We start from the raw sequence: 20,878 nt of genomic DNA, 5'->3' as shown, positions 1-20,878 counted from the left end.
CTTTATCATCTGCTAAGCTGTTCACCTGAATCTCTTTTCTCAGCCCTTTCTCTTAACTTAAGGTTGACTCCTTCCCAGAAGCATTTGGATCCTATGATACTTCCCTTCTTGTATTTCCTCCTCCAACTAAAATATTCACATTTAATAAATGACTATGTACATGTTAATTTTTCAATAAATATTTTAAACAAGTATCTGCATTTCACTCAGTTGTTCTTAGTTGAAAATGCCACAATGACATTTTATTTGGCTTTGTAACCAGAAAGACCAAGAACTGTCACTTCCCAGATACGAGATGTGAACAGATTACTCTCTTGATTTTTAGTTTCTTCACCTATAAATGAGGACAGTATCACTTCCCTGCAGGATTTTTGTTAGAATTAGAAATAACATATGAAAGAATCTAGTATGGCATTTGTAAATGCTCTATAAAAGTAGTTATTAACATGTTCATTGGGTTTCTACAGGAGGCACTCAGAGATGTATTTGACAACAGTGTCACTGTAAGGCTTAATTTTCACTGACAAATCTACTACACTATTTTTTTTTTTTTTCGGTACGCGGGCCTCTCACTGCTGTGGCCTCTCCCATTGAGGAGCACAGGCTCCGGACGCGCAGGCTCAGCGGCCATGGCTCACGGGCCCAGCCGCTCCGCGGCATGTGGGATCTTCCCAGACCGGGGCACGAACCCGTGTCCCCTGCATCGGCAGGCGGACTCTCAACCACTGTGCCACCAGGGAAGCCCTACACTATTTTTAAAGGTACGGTAGATGATATGTAAAAACCAAAGAGAACACCACATGTAACGCTACATTTTTAATGGCAGTGAAGTAATAAGAGATAATATGAGCAAAGAGCACTTTTTAGTGACATATATTAATATTTATATAAAAATTTCAGCTAGAAAAAAGTAACAGCACAGAAATAAATAGTTTTAAATAAACACAAGTAAATATAAACATTCTGTGTTGTCCATCCTCAAGAATTCTCCACTGTTTTGTAAAGGTTAAGTCTTCTTCATACAAAGTCACATAGTTTAAATTATTTACAGAGAGTTTTGGGTCCAACTAACCAGCCAGAAACTCCTTACCACAGAGATAAAACAGAGCAGTAAAAAAATTATTTCCAGCAGTATTACATTCCTTTTGGGAAAGCACTCTATAATTCATGGATGAGTCATTGTGGAAATAAAAATGTTAAATAATGGGTAAGACTGTAACTGAAAATCCTGAGAGCTAATTACCCTACTCAAAGTTCCTGGTAACTCCTTCAGGAATATTAAGGCTACACTGGTAATAATTAGTTATCCAAATGAAACTTATTATCCATTGTGACCCACTTTCTAGAAAAACTGTATAGGTCCCATGCTACTGCTTCCCTCCTCACAGTAGATTATAAGATACATCCCATACTTCAAAAAATGTTCTACAACATTCTTTGTATTTATGAAATACAAGACTTGGCTCCAATTGACATTGATTGCTCTGTATACCTATTATGGCATTTAGTCTTGTCCATAATTTTATACATATTATCTCCTTTAATTTCATTTAATTATCACAACAATCATAAAAGCATTTTCTCCATGTGACAACTGATGAAACTCACAAGAAAGCTCTTTGCTCTTTATATGCAAGCACTGATTTTATGCTGCCTACCCTGGAAAGGACATCAATAGTCAAGTATTTCTCATTCCCAGAAGGGCCTACCTTGGTTATGTGAATCAGTCTTGAACCAGGGCATTAAATCAAAGTGAAGAGATTCTTAGAGAGGATTCCATTAGGAAAACTGACAAAAACAAATCAGATAACTGGTGGGACTTCCCTGGTGGTCCAGCAGTTAAGACTCCGCACTCCCAATGCAGGGGGCCTGGGTTCCATCCCTGGTCAGGGAACTAGATACCGCATGCCGCAACTAAAGATCCCACACGCCATAACGAAGATCCTGCATGTGGCAACGAAGATCCCACGTGCCGCAACTAAGACCCAGCACAGCCAAATAAATAATAAATTTTTTTTTTAGATCAGATAACTGTAGAAGTAAGAAAGAATCTCTAGAGACCACCTTGTCCAACCCTCTAGGGTTTACAGATGAGAAAACGGGTCCAAAAAGATTAAACCATGTACCCATGGTCACACACCTAGTTACTACTGACTGGCAGAGCCAGGATCAAAGTGAGAATGCAAGTCTCCTTTTTTAGAATCAGTGTCCTATCCACCACACCAGTGATTCCCAAGCTCATCAGACCCAAGGCCACCCTTCCCTTTCTTATAACAAGTATTTTGTAATGTGCCCTTTACTATCTTAAAATAAAATTCATAGATAATAAGCCTACCCTCACATGCAATCCAAAAATATTAATATAATGCTCTGTGAAAGAAAGATAAGGAGTTTTATAATAAAATAACATGTATTTTAACATGTGAAATGCTGACATGGGCATGTGCAAAGAGAGGCTGTTTGGTGGATGCATTGGTCAACAATGCAATGTTGCTGCTTACGTCATTTTCTAAAATAATAAAAACTCTATATAAAGTTCCAAACAAAACAAAGTACGATCTTCCATCAACTTACACAGTAGTCCCAATGCTAGAAAATTCAATGTACACTGCAGCTATTCAAAACGATGCTAATGTATTCATGCACATTTATGTATATAGTTAGGATCTAGGTTCAGGTCATTATAAACAGATTTCTCATCTATACAAATTTTTGGCAAGACGTTTGAAAATCATATGGAATAAGGGAGAATTTTTCAATGCAAGGCTATCCTAAGCATTTCAGGGTATCTAGGAATCCTGGGCCCTCTCTACCCTAAATCCAAAAACTGCCTTCTGCATCCAAATTATGCTTCCAGCCAATGTTCCCAAAACTTTCCAACAATTGAGAACAACAAGTACCTATCACCAAAAATACCAAGAGAAATTCAGGAATCTATCCACTACCATTTAAGTAGATTCTCTTTTGACTGCTTCGTTTCTTGAAAATGCTCTGTACCATGGGTAGCATGTTTTCTCAGAGAAGCAAGAAATATACCTCATGAAATTACAGGATAGGAAAGGTTGGAACTCATTAAGTATGCTTCTCTCCTAAGAATTTGGCACCTATGCTAAGTGCCTATGCCCATGAAGAGCCATGTGGCTCTTAGAATAAATTATTAATTACTCAGATTATCAAATCTATGAAAGATAATTAAAACTAAGAACGTTTTCTGAATATATTCTTCTACTTTCTCAGTAGATTTTAAATCCTACACAACAACAGTTTTCACTTAGCTCCCCCAAAAATGTTTTTCTTTGAAATAGAGTGAATTCTGTAGGACATTTATAATGTAAACAGTGCAACTGTGTAAAAATAAATAAATAAAAATACTATGCTTAAACAAAGATTTATCTGTGAACAGCTAATCAAAGCAGATTTGCTTTCATTTTAATACCATTATCTCAGACCAACAACAGGAATGATACTGGTGTACAAAGAATAATATATATAAATACCAGTCCAAAAGTCTTTACAGATGGTATGTAAGTCATCGATAACATACCATTATTTGTATTTTTTTGACAATGAAAATACCTGAATTACAGACACATATCTCTTCCTAGATTTCACAAAACATAGAAGGAGGACTCAATATAAATAATGAAGAAACTGGGGCTTCCCTGGTGGCACAGTGGTTGAGAGTCCGCCTGCCGATGCAGGGGACACGGGATCGTGCCCCGGTCGGGGAAGACCCCACATGCCGCAGAGCGGCTGGGCCCGTGAGCCATGGCCGCTGAGCCTGCGCGTCCGGAGCCTGTGCTCCGCATCGGGAGAGGCCCCAACAGTGAGAGGCCCGCGTACCGCAAAAAAAAAAAAAAAAAAAAAAAAGAAGAAGAAACTTAACCTGCAAAAATATTTCTCAGTTATGCTTTTAAGGACAAAGTTCTTCATCACAAAATTTTACAGCACAGAGGAAAATTTAAGAGATTAACTTGTCCAAATCCCTGCTCTAAAGCAAAAAAATGTATTGTGTGATAAACCAATGGGTGACAACCTCTCATCATATCTTATGCTGGCAGTATCAGAAAATAAAAATACATATTTTCTCTTTTTTTTTTTTTTACCATTCAGAGAACTTAAAAACCAAATCAAGATGAAACATACAAAATAATAGGCCTAAACATTCACAAGGTAACTTTAGCAGAAACCAGCACATATCATGGGCTCTGCACTCAACAACAGCTCCCTATTTTAAGTTTAATAGGTATTCCTCAAGCACAGACTAGGTAATTAAAAAGTTACATAAAATTTTCCATGAGAATGGCTTAAGATGCATTGCCTGCCAATATCCTTGGTCTTTAAAATTGAGCTCTCTTTCAGAATTTTACAATGCTTTCTAATAGTTAAGAAATAGTAATACAGATTCCCACTGTCAAGGAATTCTTGATGATTTGCTCTCATTTTCAGGGCAACAAACTATAATGTTCAAGCACTGCTCACAAGTCAATTTTTAAAGTATGCAGTAGTTCTTGAAGAATTTAAGTCCTCCTTTATTTAAGGTTATGGATATTAAATGGCTCCCAGAGAGTGAACAAATTTAAAAATCACAATTACAACCAAAAACTGATCAATATATCCTTTTCCTTTTTTTAGTTTCTTCACAGTAAAAACTGGGTAACTGATGAGACAAAGAGGAATCCTTACTGCAAAACATTCAATAAGGAGAATATTTACTGGTTAGCCAACTATAACTACTGGCTAAGACAGCCCACCCAAGGCACCTCTCTAATGACAGAAAAATATATACCATCAACAAACAAGAAGAAGAAAACATTGGATCTTTTGACCTTTTTCAACTTGCTGCTATTCCTTTCAGTGATGTTTCTACTAAGGGGTACTATGTATTTCTAGAAGTCTATTATCCTCCTATTCATTATACCCTACAAAATAAGATACAGTGTGAAAAGAACAATCCAGGAGAAAATGTAAGTATTCTTTACATAGATCCTCTAAATCATTAAGACACTTTAATGTTAATGTTAATTCAGGAGTCCAAAAATTCAAGAAAGCAATTTACCACCTTAATAGTTTTCACGTTGCTTTCAGCTTTATTTCTAGTTTAAGGGCAGTTCAGCAGAAAAATACAATAATACAAAGGGGGTGTTCAATATTTGTCAAATCAACAATATTAAATATTAAACATTAAAACTAGTATTTAAAAACAGATGAACACTTTCATAAGCTTGCCAGAAAAAGGGTGGCATCTCTAACCACGGTTTATATCTGAGAACGCACAACCAAAACGATTAAGGATAGATATCAAAGCAGGAAGTTTCATTCAATGCACATGGATAAATTCATTCCAAAACTTTGAAGAAGCACTTTTCCAGCTTTCTAAAACAGCAAAGCTTTCTCTTATTTAATACTGTTGGGCTGAATTTTGGTATTAGGTTTTATCCAGTCTTTTCCCATTATTTACTGTTACTGAAGAAATAGTACAATTTCCTAAACCATGGCGAAGAAACAAAAGCCTTGCTGATGTCAAAGACCACGACGTTTTATTACAACACAACAGATAAGAGAAGAGGGGTATTATAGCTAAAGAATAAACTAATCAAGGCCCTTAGTGGCAACCTCTTACCAGAGTCAGAAGACCCCAGTAAGGCCTTTAGACTTGTAGTCCCTTCTGCCTGGAACATTTCACCGTCAAGAGTCACATCATTCAGGTCTCTCTTTCTCAGAGGCATAAAGCACTTCTGCTGCACACTGAAATACAGTGGCTGTCTCAATGAGCACCATTTTAAAAGACTGAACTCAAAACCAATGATTATTCAGACTCAGGTATACGGATAAGTTTTTCTCAAAATTTAAACTAACCTGTCAACTCAAAGACGGTAACTGGCAATACTTCTTGCCAATGATAAAATCCGAGTTTCAAGGAAAACTCAGAATTTTGGAAAACTTGTATCTCCTGCCTGGTGAGCTTACCAATACTTGAAGACTCTTCTGATGAAATAGGAAGTGTTATTAATGAATGGATTTTTTTAATCTGTCTAATGAAATGTGTCAACATTTGGAAGACCTACATAACTCAATGAAACAATATTTTCTAAATGACCAATATACAGTGTTGCAAAAGCAGGAGAAGGCATATGTATTATTCATGTATGTCCTCTACATGTAAAAGATCTGTTCAAAGGGCAAGACAGACCAATTTATTTTAATGTAACAAAGTATGGAAAGGTCACTGATAGGATTTCAGATTCCACACTGCACTAACTGTAAGAAACTACCACTCACTGATGAAAATGTTCTAAAATTACATTATGGTTTTCATTGCACACCTCACAGTAAATTTACTAAAAAAATTAATTGAATTGTACACTTAAAAGGGATGAATCTTATGGCATGTAAATCATACCTCAATAAAGCGTTAAAAATAAAAACTACCACTTGTCAAATTTTGGTGTGGTTTCAAAACATATCCACGGGCTTCCCTGGTGGCACAGTGGTTAAGAATCCATCTGCCAATGCAGGGGACATAGGTTCGAGCCCTGGTACGGGAAGATCCCACATGCCACGGAGCAACTAAGCCTGTGCGCCTAGTTGAGCCTGCACTGAGCCTGCACTCTAGAACCCGCGAGCCACAACTACTGAAGCCCACGTGCCTCAACTACTGAAGCCCGTGTGCCTAGAGCCCATGCTCTGCAACAAGAGAAGCCACCGCAACAGAAGCCCGCGCACTGCAACGAAGAGCAGCCCCTGCTCACCAAAACTAGAGAAAGCCCGCGTGCAGCAACAAAGACCCAATGCGGCCAAAAATAAATTTTAAAAAAAAATATATATATATAATATATATATATATCCACAATTATCTGAAAAGGCTTTTAAAATACTCCTGCCAGGGCTTTCCTGGTGGCGCAGTGGTTAAGAATCCGACTGCCAATGCAGGGGACACAGGTTCGAGCCCTGGCCCGGGAAGATCCCACATGCCACGGAGCAACTAAGCCCGTGCGTCACAACTACTGAGCCTGCGCTCTGGAGCCCGTGAGCCACAACAACTGAAGCCCACGGGCCTAGAGCCTGTGCTCCACAACAAGAGAAGCCACAGCAATGAGAAGCCCGCGCACCACAACGAAGAGTAGCCCCCACTCGCCGCCACTAGAGAAAAGCCTGCGCGCAGCAACGAAGACCCAATTCAGCCAAAAGTAAATAAATAAATAAATAATAAAATAAACGACTCCTGCCTTTTCCAACCACTTATTTATATGAAGCCTGAGTTTCTTCATATACTTCAACCCAAACAACAAATTGCAACAGACCACTGAAAGCAGAAGCAGATATGACAGTTAGCTGTCATCTATTAAGCCAGACATTAGACTTGCAAAACTATTTTTCATTAAAAATGTTATTTATGTTAACATTTAATGTGTTCATTATTTTTAAATATATCAGTAAATATTTTTTGAATTTCTATTTTAGTCTCCAATATGGCAAATATTGATAGATAAACACCTACATAAACAAAAGCTACTTGAGGTTCCTTAATAATTTTTACAAGTGTACCGAATCCTGAGGCCAGTTTGAGAACTGATGCTAAAGGCGACCATACCTGAGTGCCTGAGGGCTCCTCCAAAATCAGAACAGTTCCAAGGGTGGTTTCAAAGCAAAATAGGTCCTGCATATCACATGCTCTGGAAGTATATGAGCCACTAGCCACAGCTAGGGATGGTACAGTATGCACATCAAGGCTGAATTGTTTCTCACCTTCTCAATCTACAAGGTCCACAGATGAAATTAAGCTGGACAGGTGTCATTGCAACCAAGTATTCTCCACCAATTGTCAAAATGCAACAGAACTTACCATGAGCTTATTAGGTAGGAAAGACTGCAGAACAAACAGAAAGGGAGGTAGTTTCAGTAAGCATTACTGCTGATAATATGGAAAAATAAAAGGAACACATTTATGTTAAAGACTAGCTTTCCAACTCCAGAAGGAAAAATAAATGTTTTTGGAGATGCACATGGCAGCACAGAAAGTTAGAAGAAACAGTTCATACAAGATTTCTAATCTTGTCCTTAGGGAAGAACAGAACATTTTCAATATGAAGTTAATCATTTTCTTGCTGAAAGCACATTTCCACAGTACTTCTCTTTTTGACAAATTTACTCCAAATTCATCATGCAGAGGTACCTGATTTCAATGAACTTGTTAACTAAAACAAAATAAAGGACGTCTATTAGCAAAGGTTCGTTCATGACAGGATATAAACATTCACCTTTCTAAATGAAGAGTGACTTTCAGTAATCGAGAGAGTCACTCAGGTTATCTACCATCAAAGAGAAATACCACAAGAAAGACAGAAGACCAAGACACAGACACAGCGGGTGAGAAAGCATACATAAAACATGTGCCGTTTAATGGCTTCTCTCTTCCTCTCCACTCCTAACTCCCACAAGCAGGGACATTCAGCTTGTGGGACTGAACTAACTAGATCAGTAAAATTTCCAACATTAACAAGCAAACATATAACAACATCCCTGTGCCTGTACCTGAGGTCACAGTCACTAGCCTCTTATTTGCAAATACTTACGAAAAACTTCTCCTCAAATAATGAAAACTAAATTCACCATTTCTTACCGTTAATCTAGTTCTACCTTCTAATCTCTAACCATTTATCATCAATGGCAAAAACATTTCCTCAGTCTCAATACCACAGTTCATCGTAGTCTTCTCTCTTGCCATCACAGTCTATATCCAAATATCTCTTTGAAAATACTTCGTGGATGTGCACCTCCTTCCCCATTCCTATTACCCAAATAAATCCAGGCCTCCTGCAAGGAACTCATTCGCTTTCCCTGCCTGCCTTCCTTCGATCTGCTCTGCAGACGAACAATAAAAGCTGCTCCTAAACAATTTTTTTGGTTATGTCATTCATTCCCTTGTTCGAGAACACCCTAGGGCAACTAACTTCCTGTTACTTCCTTCAAATTCTTCTTTGAATAAGTCAGATTAGAAAGACAAAAGTTACACACTTTTAAAGGATGAATTAAATTATACCTCAATAAAGTTGTCATAAAGGGGGAGAGGGAGGAAGCTAGGCCGGGAGCAGCAAAAGAGGGTGGGAGGAGGGGGAGCTCTTTAAATGGCTGCCGGAGAAGTCACTGCAGGCACCCTGCAGAGCTGAAAGACCAGGAGCACCCACACAGCCGTCAGAGGCATCTGGCCTCCCAGGAACCAATTCCGGTGACAGTCAAGCACTGGACTGTGAAACTGACTCTTGCATCAAATGGATATAGCTTTGTTAGAAAATACATTCCTCCATGGAGCCAGAACGTAAAACCTTCATATCTGTACTCATTTTTCCAGTACTGGCTTTCCAAAAAAAATACCAAAGAAGAAAGAAAGGGAAAAAACTTCCTTCTTCATGGCGGCCCGTCGAAACACAGAGTATAACTAAAATGCCACACGTCTCTCCTTCAGAGTTCCCACAACCACTTGTTATAAAGCATGGTTTCCAGGCCCCTCCAATACTCTTCCAGGCAAGCAAATAGAGCACTGGTAACATGATAGCAAGTTCCAGGGGCAGCATGATTTTAAAAAGTAAAATGGAACTATGACCTCCCTTGATCAATATTAGTGTAACTAAAAAAAACAAGTTCATTTTCTGGTTTCTTTTGCACGAAAGAATAAAAAATGGGTTTCCCAACTCATATCTAAGCTGCTATCTTCATAGATTCTGTAAATTAGCAAACCCATAAAACCAATTCTATAACTGAGATGAAATCACACACTAGACCACACTGCAAAATGTAACAGAGGGGAAAGAGAGACTGCAATCCTCTGGCAACTTCTCCTATTTCCTCACAAATAAGCCCTGTCAGGTATTTGTACAACAGTTTTTATTAGATTCACTGGATCATTTTCCATAATACTCCACTACATCCCAGGTAAGCAAATTTACCAGCTCTACAAGAAGCCAATTTCCCACATGCATTTATATACCTTCCCACATGAAAAATCCAATGGATGGGTAGCTTATATTTCTATAAGCCACACATGAACAAATTTTGCTTCTCAGAATGACTGTTAACTCCCCAAAAGGAGCATATCTATCTCAGATTTGACTTAATTTTCTCAGGACATTTTCTCAGGACATTCTCCACAGTGCCTCTAACACATGCCATTTCTGGAACGCCAGAAAAGATCAAATCTATCTGGAAAAGAGACTAGAATACCGATTTATCCACAATACTCTGAATAATCATTCATAATTCATCTCTGTGGTGAAACGGGATTATCAAAAAGAAAAGTTAAACAAATAGTCCAAGACAGAGATCCCAGATTTTGAAATCAGACGCTAAATGACAGTGAAACAATTAGCAACCTCATGAAAAAGTTTATTTAAATTCAAATAATAATGGCTTTCACCATGTGACAAATCAAGGTACAGCCTAAAATTATTAAAATGTTAATAGTCACGAGTGTCCAAACAGTGAGAACAAATGACAAAACAAAGATTTACAGAGAGCAAGTCTCTTTTTTAATTTCTGAACTTCAAATTCTCTTGATCCCTAAATAAATAAAATCAAAATCAAAAAATCAGAATCCTGAATAAAATCAAACTCCAAGAGCAAAAAAAATACAAAAAGCAAAACATTAAACTCACTTGCCATACTATAATATTTTTAAAATGTATTCTGATCACACAAAATTCCAATGAAAGTGGTTTAAAATAATTATTTTAAAAATAAGCTTCCAACTAAACATACAGGAATATTACAAGGCATAATAACCAAAAAGAAGTATGACAGTATCTTTATTAGATGCTGGTTAGAATAAAATTAAAAAATATAAATCATCCAAAGCCTTAGCTTTGCAATTAACCAAGCTCACAGCTGGACTTTTATTCTTCATCAAGTAAACACACCAAAAGCCTTCCTCATTCTCAATTTAAAACAAGAAAAAGAAAAGGCTTTTCCTGTTAAAACATATATTGTTCCACTTCTCCAACCACCAGTACTTGAAAGTTCAGTAACAAAAGGAGTACAAAACATAAAAACAGCTGGATATTTATTTTTTAAACAGTCTTCTAAAAGGACTTCCTAATAATGAACCATACACATTAGGCAATTCTAAGCAAATGTGTTTTTTCATTTGATAGGATTCTAGACCAAGATCTCTGTGGTCCAATCAGATCAAACATTTAGAATGTATCTAAATCCCCAATCTCAAACTGAAATGGGGAAATTTGTTTAATTACTGTAAATCCTATTAAACCAATCTTCTTTGTAAAGTGGAAAATGTCCAACCTCTGAGGGCTATGGAGGGTGTAATGAATGCAGAGTTTAATTAGGGCCCACTGCCGGCTCACTATAATCTATTAATTAGCATTCTCAGTTCTCTATATCTCATTGCAGTGTCTCACTTTACTTTAAAATTGCACCCTTCATTTTTTGGACCAAAGTTATACAATTTTAGGATTGTGTGGTAATTATAGTGGGTGCAGGAAGAATACACTCCTGCCAGCACTGGTGTATAATTAGGGCAGGGGGCGGAATCTCGATAAGGCATTGTTCACCCTCCTTCAGCACATATGGTTTTTTTGGCATCAGAGCCCTGTGGACTGTTTCACTTCCACTGGACTAAAGTGCTGAGTTCCCACCATGGTCTTTTCAGAAGATTCAAATATTTGCCTTTGAATGTAGCTTGATAATTAGAAAGGTTATTGTCACTGCTTTTTATCCACACAGCTTTTAAAGTATAGGCATAATTAGCTGCCTGAATTATGTGAAAATAAAGAAGTAAGCCAATAATTTTTTTTCCTCGTTAAAATGGACTGGAAATTTCCAGGTCGCTGGAAAATTAAAACCGTCTTGGTGATAGGCATATTTTCAGCACCATAAAAAAGATACACTGAAGGCTAGCTAATTCAATGATAAATTCAATAACCTCAATTTAACAATCAACTTCTACCAAAACCTAATTTATATTTTATATATACCAATCACAGCAAGTTGCCTTTCTTCCACCTTAAATCCTCAAATTTGAAGAATTAAAGAATTTTTTTAAAAAAGGATCCTGAAGTTAAACTTTCCTAAATGTCAAGAGAAAGAACTGCTACTCATTGTTGGTACTTAATAAATATGTACAACATCAATGTTAACTTTTTAAAATTAATTTCCTTTCTGTACTGTCAACATATTGATTTGCCTTGTGATAGGTATTTTTTTTAAGATTGACTTTTTTAACATTTACTATGGTAAATCTTAACGCTATACCCCACACTTAAGTTACATAGCCTGAATAATTTTGATAATGGATCTTAGAGCATGTGGCAAAATTACATTCTCATAAGAAGTGAAAAAAGATAATATATGCTGAAAGAAAAGAGGAAGAGAAAGAGAAGCTAGGGAAAAGAAACAAGCAAGAATGGTGAGCAAGCAGACATGGCAGCCAGAAAAAAATTAAAGCACAGGACCAATCTGGAAAAGGCGAAGAAATGGAGAGCACAAAATACTAAGAAAAACAGGAAGAAGGAAAATAAATGAACCAAGAAGGGAAAAACCTAAGAAAGAAAAGAGAAAGAATGGCTCATTTCATTTATGTACATGAATTGTTTCATACATACAGAATACAGAAAGGCAAACATATATATTTAACTAACCTGGTTTTCCTCCTGCACAACTCTATACTGTTCCTTCCAAATACTGATTTTGGAAGCTTCATCTTTTCTCAGGGCTCGTTCTTTCTTCAGCTCTGGGCTCCAGAAGGTCTTGATGCTATTCATTGAAGAACTTAATTTGCTCTCCTTTACTTCCACATCCTTTCGCAAGAGATCATTTTCCCTTAATACTTCCTTCAGCTGTGTCTGCAGATCCATGATTGTGTTATCTCTTGCTTGACGAAGAGAGTGAGGAACGGTGGATGCCATGCTCACAGGAGGGAGATGATGCTCTCCAAATGCTATGGTGTCACTAGCAACCCCACTGCTAGCTATATTGGGGCTACTGCCCATAGCAGTCATCCTCACACCATAAGGCAGACGTCCTCCAGAACGGCCAAGTGTCATGGTGCTTTTAGGTGTTTCTGAACCCACATTTTCATGGTCACTTAGGTACATAGGGCCAGAAGTGGCATAGGCAGCATTTAAGGACTGGATATTCTCCATTGAAAGGGTTTTCCCACTGCCACCTCCGACACTGCTTCCAGAACTCCCTCCTGTACTATTGGTTCGACGATGACCCAAGCGAGGGGAACGTGGAAGCCGAGGTGATCGCCCAGGGCTCTGGTTGCTTGGTTCCACCTTCCCAACTGAGCGAGCACTTCCATACATGGTTGCAAGATGAATTCAGGTGCCAGGAAAGGTGTAAAGCAGAAAACAAAATACGGAACTCTGTGAGGTTTCTCTATAGCTATAAGTTTGCTGAAGGCTAATCAGAAATACCAGGTCCTCAGCTGCCCAATCTTGAAGAAATAGCTTACACCATATCTGTAATGAAAAGATCACACATTAACTCCTCCAATAAGAAATATTTCCCCTCTCAGACACTTTTCATTGCCCCCCTTGAGCAAGACCTCCCCTTCGATCATCTATTTACTCCTGCCCCTGTCTACAGCGTAACTTATTTCTCAGTAAACATCACTGTAAAAACACTCAACATGTCTCAAAACTGAATACTAAGACCATACCAAGCAAAGGGAAAAGAAAAAGAGCTAAGAGTGTAAAGATTGGCAAGAAAAAGATAAAACTCAGTGTTTGAATATATGATTTTTCTAACTGGAAAATCCAAGATCATCAGCTGACAAGTACTAGAACCAATAAGAGAACTCAACAAACTGTTTAGGCACAGATCAATATATACATATCAGTACTTTTCTGTACACTAGTAATAACTAGAAAATGCAATTTAAAAAAAATCCCATTCACAAGAGCAACAAAACCGTAAAGACACTTTGCTATATAAATATAACAAAAATGTGCAAGAATGTTTGGAAAAACTACAAAACACTCCTGAACAAAAGGAAAGTTACCCATGTTCACTGATGAGAAGACAAACACTGTAAAGGTGTCCGTTCTTCCCCAACTACTCCACAAGCCAATGAAAATCTCTACAGGATTCCTCACATAACCCAACAAGCTGACTCCAAAATTCAAACGGAGGAGTAAAGGTACAACAATAACCAAAATAATCTGAAATAGAAGAACAAGGGAAGATGTCCCCTAAATAGCAAGACACATTACAGGTCCATGATCCTTTATTTGCAATGCAAAAATGTTTTAAAACTCTGAAAAAAAAATTTTTTTTTCTTTTTAACTCATTTAGTGGCAAAACCTGGCATGATTTGATATGAGGTCACTTGTTTATACGTATCTCACCTAGTGCGATTATTCATACACGTCACTGGGAAAACAATGTGTATAATTACAGGATACTGCATAACGCCCACTGGGCATTATGGGGAAAAAACCTGGACTCCAAAACCACATCTGACCCCTAGGATTTCTCATAAGGACTCGGAGCCTTTTAAAGCTATAGTGATTAAAACTGTACAGAAAAAAAAAAAAATGAAAAAAAGAAAAAAATTGGGCTTCCCTGGTGGCGCATTGGTTGGGAGTCCGCCTGCCGATGCAGGGGACACGGGTTCGTGCCCCGGTCTGGGAAGATCCCACATGCCGCGGAGTGGCTGGGCCCGTGAGCCATGGCCGCTGAGCCTGCGCGTCCGGAGCCTGTGCTCTGCAACGGGAGAGGCCACAACAGTGAGAGGCCCGCATACCGCAAAAAAAAAAAAAAAAAAAAATGAAAAAAAAAAACTGTACAGAAATGGCCAAGAATAGGCTCTAAATTATATATGCGAATTTAGTATATGCTAAAAGTAACATTTCAAAACAGTGAGGAAAGGACAAATCATTCAATAAATGGAGTTTGAACAACTGGTGCTCTTGGAAAAAAATAAGTTACATCCCTACTTCACACAGTACACAGAAATAAATTCTATGTACATTAAAGATACAAATTTTAAAACTATTAAAAGTACCAGAAGAGGGACTTCCCTGGTGGCACAGTGGTTAAGAATCGGCTTGTCAACGCAGGGGACACAGGTTCGATTCCTGGTCCAGGAAGATCCCGCATGCTGCGGAGCAACTAAGCTCGTGTGCCACAACTACTGAGCCTGCGGTCTAGAGCCCGCAAGCCACAACTACTGAGCCCGGGTGCCTAGAGCCCACGCCCCGCAACAAGAGAAGCCACCGCAGTGAGAAGCCCGCGCGCAGCAACGAAGACCCAACGCAGCCAAAAATAAGTAAATAAATAAATAAGTTTTTTTAATAAGTACTAGAAGAAAACTTAGGTGAATATCCTTGTGAACTTGAGTTAAGGTAGGGCTTCTTAAATAAGAAACAAAAGGCAAAAAAACAAAGAAAAATGACTAATATTCACTCATGTCAAAATGACAAAATACACCAAAAATTAAAAGAAAAACCAAACCCTTGGTGAAAAAATATCTAACATATGTATAAAGATTTGTATACAAAATATATAAAGAATTCCTACATGAGAAATGCCGAATTTGAAACAGCAGTGGTTAGATGGGAAGGGAATTTGCCTTCTAAGCTTGGAGGGAAATGTTTGTGGAGGCTTTAGCTTCACTTGTAAAGCTTTAGACTCACAATACTCAAATGCTTGAATTTTTTAATAGAAAAATATGTTCATATTCTACAAGTATAGTAATTAAGACAAATTTTAAAAACATATCATAGCTATCTACTTTCTACACTCCTCTCAAACATAAATCAATACAGATTTAAACTAGATCTCTGTGATTTCCTAATATCATTCTACCAAAGAATTGGCTTAGGTCAAGAAACAGATTTCAGGGCTTCCCTGGTGGCGCAGTGGTTGAGAGTCCGCCTGCCGATGCAGGGGACGCGGGTTCGTGCCCTGGTACGGGAAGATCCCACGTGTCGCAGAGCGGCTGGGCCCGTGAGCCATGGCCGCTGAGCCTGCGCGTCCGGAGCCTGTGCTCCGCAACGGGAGAGGCCACAACAGTGAGAGGCCCGCATACGGCAAAAAAAAAAAAAAAAAAAAAAAGAAACAGATTTCAACATATTAAATAATATTTTAATATGCAATTGAGAGTGAAATCCAAGTAAATCACATGGTCAAAAGATTTTAAAGGGTCTATATATTTGAACCAAACTCATACAAGTTAAAGATCTTCAGAAATATGAATATACTGGCAGTCTCGTCTCTAGTGATCCAGTAAATAGACCTAAGGTAACAACAAGCAGGACAGGAAAAACAGAGTCTGAGCCTTCCATCTCAGAAATAGCAATAGTCCACCAAGTTCAGATATTGCAATATTCTGCTAGTAATGTTAGGAAATTCCTTCCCAGGACTAACCTACCTCAGAAAGTAAACATTCCTTTTCATGATTAATCTGGACTGTAGGGTAGGTGACACACTACTGTTCACATCAATTCTATTTCAAGACCAAAGAGGGATGCAAAGTTTTTTTAAGTAATCTGAACACTGCTTAAAATAAGAGAGCTATTCATTACCCAGAATCCCTTGAATGATAACAGAAGCTAACATACAGTGTTTACCATATGTCAGGCACTGTGCTAAGAATTTTATAAGATTTAATTTAATATTTATAAGCCCCCTACAACACAGGCATTGTCGTTAGCTCCACTTTACAGATGAAGAAAGTGAGGCCTATAGGTGTTAAGTGACTTAGCTATTAAGTGGTAGGTGCCCTAATTCCAGAGCCCTGGAAACCCTTAACTACTATGCTTATCCACTATCATCTGCTGATGTTAACACCTCAATTGTCCGTAGGATATTAAAGGCCTCCAGTTTTTTTTTTTTTTTTTTTTTTTTTTTTTTTTTTTGTGGTACGCGGGCCTCTCACCGTTGTGGCCTCTCCCGTTGCGGAGCACAGGCTCCGGACGCGCAGGCTCAGCAGCCATGGCTCACGGGCCCAGCCGCTCCGCGGCACATGGGATCCTCCCAGACCGGGGCACGAACCCGTATCCCCTGCATCGGCAGGCGGACTCTCAACCACTGCGCCACCAGGGAGGCCCAGGCCTCCAGTTTTAAGGCAGGGTGTCCTGCTAATCCAGGACTCTAAACCTAAACTTTAAGGCACACCTTAGGTTTTCCATGTTGTAATGCTTAAATAATCACATTTATCTTTCTATTAAGGAGAAAGTCTTTTTTAAAAGATGGTGGGCAAAAAGAACAAAATAAGGAAAACTAACAAAATAAAGAATAATAATTCAGAGTGTCAGGAATCATGCCATCAGAACTTTAAAGTGCCACAGTCAAGAAAAAAATTCCCAACTGTGCTTTTGTGCAAAACTCTATTTTCCTGTAGTCAAGTAATTAAGCCACACTATTAAATAGGCTAAGATCCAGCAACAAAAATCCACATCGAGTTTTCAACATTAGCGGGTGCACTCTAACGTTCAAGCCACTTTCAGACCCAAAATGGCATTTGCATGTGGAGTCTTTTGTTGCTATCAGAACTATATTCATTTCTACAACAAAAGAAGAGAATTCACCAGCTCTGTCTAAAGCCCTCATTCTGGCTTTCTAATATGAGCTTCAGGGAAGACTGGGTTTAAAAATGTTTAATTTCGGGGCTTCCCTGGTGGCGCAGTGTTTGGGAGTCCGCCTGCCGATGCAGGGGACGCGGGTTCGTGCCCCGGTCCGGGAGGATCCCACATGCCGCAGAGCAGCTGGGCCCGTGAGCCATGGCCGCTGAGCCTGCGCGTCCGGAGCCTGTGCGGGGGGCCGCGGCAGTGAGAGACCCGCGTACCGCAAAATAAATAAAAATTAAAAATAAATAAATAAATAAAAATAAAAATGTTTAATTTCTTTTAAAAATCTGCCAGATCCATCACCACAAGATAATAATTCTTGCACTTTAAACAGCTAACAAAAAAGAATTCTGACCAAAAAAAGTTAAGCCATATGATCCCATTTATATAAACTTCTAGAAGGATTCCATTAGGACAGAAAGTGCATCAGTATGTGCCTGGGGCTGGGGCTGAGGGAGGCATGCATCGTGGAGGGCTAGGAGGAAACTTTTGGAGTGATGGAAATGCCCACTATCTTGACTGGGGCGAGGCTTCCCAGGCGTACACAGGTCAAAACTCATCAAACTACAGACTTTAAGTATGTTCTGTTTATTGTACATAAATTATACCACAAAAGTTTGAAAAAAATAATTTCACATTCCAAACTCCCCTGCCCTTGATTAATCCAAAAGAAACACCTTCACCAATTACCTACCCAGAGTCCTGACTGCTGCTGGAAAAAATCATGCAGCTGTTCAGTTTGAGCTCATAGTGTTGGCCCCAGAGTCCTACAAGTCCCTTAGTTTGCTTCCTATCCAATATTTTGTTAGCTCCCTATCTAGTACCTGTTGTGGTTACTTCAAACCTTCTCCTTCTACTTATCAGACAGAACACAGGAGTCTCCTGAGTCAGAGACAAAGAACTTTATTACTCACAGCACAGCCAGCAGTATAAGCATCCTGTTACCCCCAAGTCCCACAAGGTGACACAAGGGGGCCTAGACAGATGCTACACATGCAGTAGATTTACAGAGGAACGCTGAGTTTAGGGAATCCACCACTTTTACAGTAAGCAGTAAGTAAGCCTGGTCTCCCCCAATGGGAGATGTTACCTCATCCCTCAAGGTGGCTCGCTGCAAACACAATCCTGAGAAACGACCCAGGTTAAGAGCAGTCAGGCCCTCGCATTCAGGACATGCAGGAAAGAAGAGACCCATGGAGGACTCACTCTCCCGACAAGTATTTGTGGTAGTTTTAAGGTACCTGAATAAATTCTTTGATACTCCTCCCTTCAAGAGGGGAAGCAAAATTCCTCTCCCTTTGAATGCGTACTAGACTTAAAGGATTTGCTTCTGATGATGTATCACTTCCAAGACTAACTCATAAAGACACTGGGACTTCTGTCTTGGTCACTCTCTTGGATCACTCGCTGTGGGGGAGTTAGCTACCATGCTGTAAGGGTACTCGAGCTACCCTAGAGAGAGCACCACATAATGAGGAACTGAGGCCTCCTGCCAACAGCCACATGAGACGGCTTGCAAAGGGATCCTGCCACCCCAGCCAAGCCTTCAGAACTGCAGACTCAACTGATATCTTGACTGCAACCTCATGAAATACTTTAAGCCAGATCACCCAGCTATGCTCTTCATAAAAACTGTGAGATAATGTCTGTTTTTTTAATCCAATAAGTTTTGAGATAACTTTTTATACAAGAGGTAACTAACACAGTACTATTTCCTAAAACTTCTGTTTCAAGTGTGCATATGAATACACATGTGCATACTGGATCACAATTTAAAATGTGTTTCTTCTTATAGGTTCTAAACAATTCTCAACACCATTGCCAGAATGATCTTCTAATACAACAATATCCAAGTAAGTCAGAATCCCGGTTACCCCAAGTCCCACAAAGTGACACAGAGGGGTCCGAACAGAACCCTTCAGGAGGTCCGAGAGCAAAACTATTTTCATAATATTATGACATTATTTGCTTTTTTACTGTACATTCTCACAAATATATAGCAGTGTTTTCCAAAGGCTACATGACATGTGGGATTATCCCAATGACAGCTAATGGAATGTGTACTTGTGTACTCTTACGTTCTAAAAATTTCTCAGTTTTACTTTCTAATATGGTAAATAGTATAGCCTACATAAACAAAAGCTATTTAGACTCTTCATAATTTATAAGAGTGTACAGGGATGCTGGACCAAAAAAAAGTTTAAGACCCACTGCTCTAAAATTTAAATATGACATAATCGTACACATCTACATACTTCCTTTGATGGCATCCCAAAATAAGAATCCAAATTCCTTGGCACTGCATATAAAAATTTTCTTGATTTGGGCCCTGCCTACCTCTCTAGACAGGTTACTTCTTAACCACTCTCCTTTTCCATGTGCCAACCAAGGTCAAGTACCTGCAATTTCCCGAAACACCATGCTCTCTCTTGCTTCCATGACCTTCCTCTTCCCCATCAACTGGCTAACTACTTACTACTCATTCTTCCAAACTAAGTATAATAGTCACAATCCTACACAAACCATTAAATTCCTCAGTCTAATTTAGGTGCCCTTCTTATGGAATCAGGGGCTTTTAAAATAATATACTTACTATGTTTTAATTAACTACTTCCTTAAAGGCAAAGGAATGCCGTATCTCCAAAACCTAGTGCAGTGCCTAATACAAATCAAGTATGCAAAAGTGTTTGCTGACTCCACAAGTTAACCTAAATACTAGTTAAATTCATTAAGATAGTTCTTAAACATTCAGAAGGTGGTAGTCATCTTGAAATTAGTTTATAGGACCTGAAACTAAATGCAATTAAGACAAATATAATGAAAGCCTTTTGAACATTTCCTTCATGTTAACAAACTTTATTTTAAAATTTTAACCAAATTCCATAAACTGACAACCTCCTCTATATTTATTGCTATGTAGTTTTGTCCTCTAGTATCATGCCCTGAAAATCATAAAGAAACTTACTGAATAGTCAAGATTTCAATTTTTAAAAAATAAATTGTTGGGGGGGCTTCCCTGGTGGCGCAGTGGTTGGGGTTCTGCCTGCCGATGCAGGGAACGTGGGTTCGTGCCCCGGTCCCGGAGGATCCCACATGCTGCAGAGCGGCTGGGCCCATGAGCCATGGCCGCTGAGCCTGCGCGTCCGGAGCCTGTGCTCCACAGCGGGAGAGGCTACAACAGTGAGAGGCCCGCGTACCGCAAAAAAAATAATAAATTAAATAAATAAATAAATAAATAAATTGTTGGGACTTCCCTGGTGGTCCAGTGGTAAAGAATCCGCCTTCTAATG

At 38.8% G+C, this 20,878-nt stretch overlaps 1 protein-coding gene across 2 annotated transcripts in view; it reads right to left on the bottom strand.

Annotated features, from left to right (window-relative positions):
• ERC1 (ELKS/RAB6-interacting/CAST family member 1) overlaps nt 1-13,319 on the bottom strand; it is a gene marked incomplete at both ends in the record, with an annotated part of 344,584 nt that extends 331,265 nt beyond the window's left edge. For both annotated transcript variants that reach the window (XM_079715876.1, XM_079715877.1), the window contains one exon: nt 12,651-13,319. In XM_079715876.1, the coding sequence (XP_079572002.1) occupies nt 12,651-13,319 (669 nt within the window). The remainder of the gene's footprint in view (nt 1-12,650) is intronic.
• Nucleotides 13,320-20,878: the final 7,559 nt, after the last annotated feature.

The sequence above is a fragment of the Hyperoodon ampullatus genome (assembly GCF_949752795.1).
Source record: "Hyperoodon ampullatus genome assembly, chromosome: 11".
NCBI classification, from domain to species: Eukaryota; Metazoa; Chordata; class Mammalia; order Artiodactyla; family Ziphiidae; genus Hyperoodon; species Hyperoodon ampullatus.
Note: the sequence above shows the minus strand (reverse complement) of the source record. Positions and strands in the feature narration are given on the sequence as shown.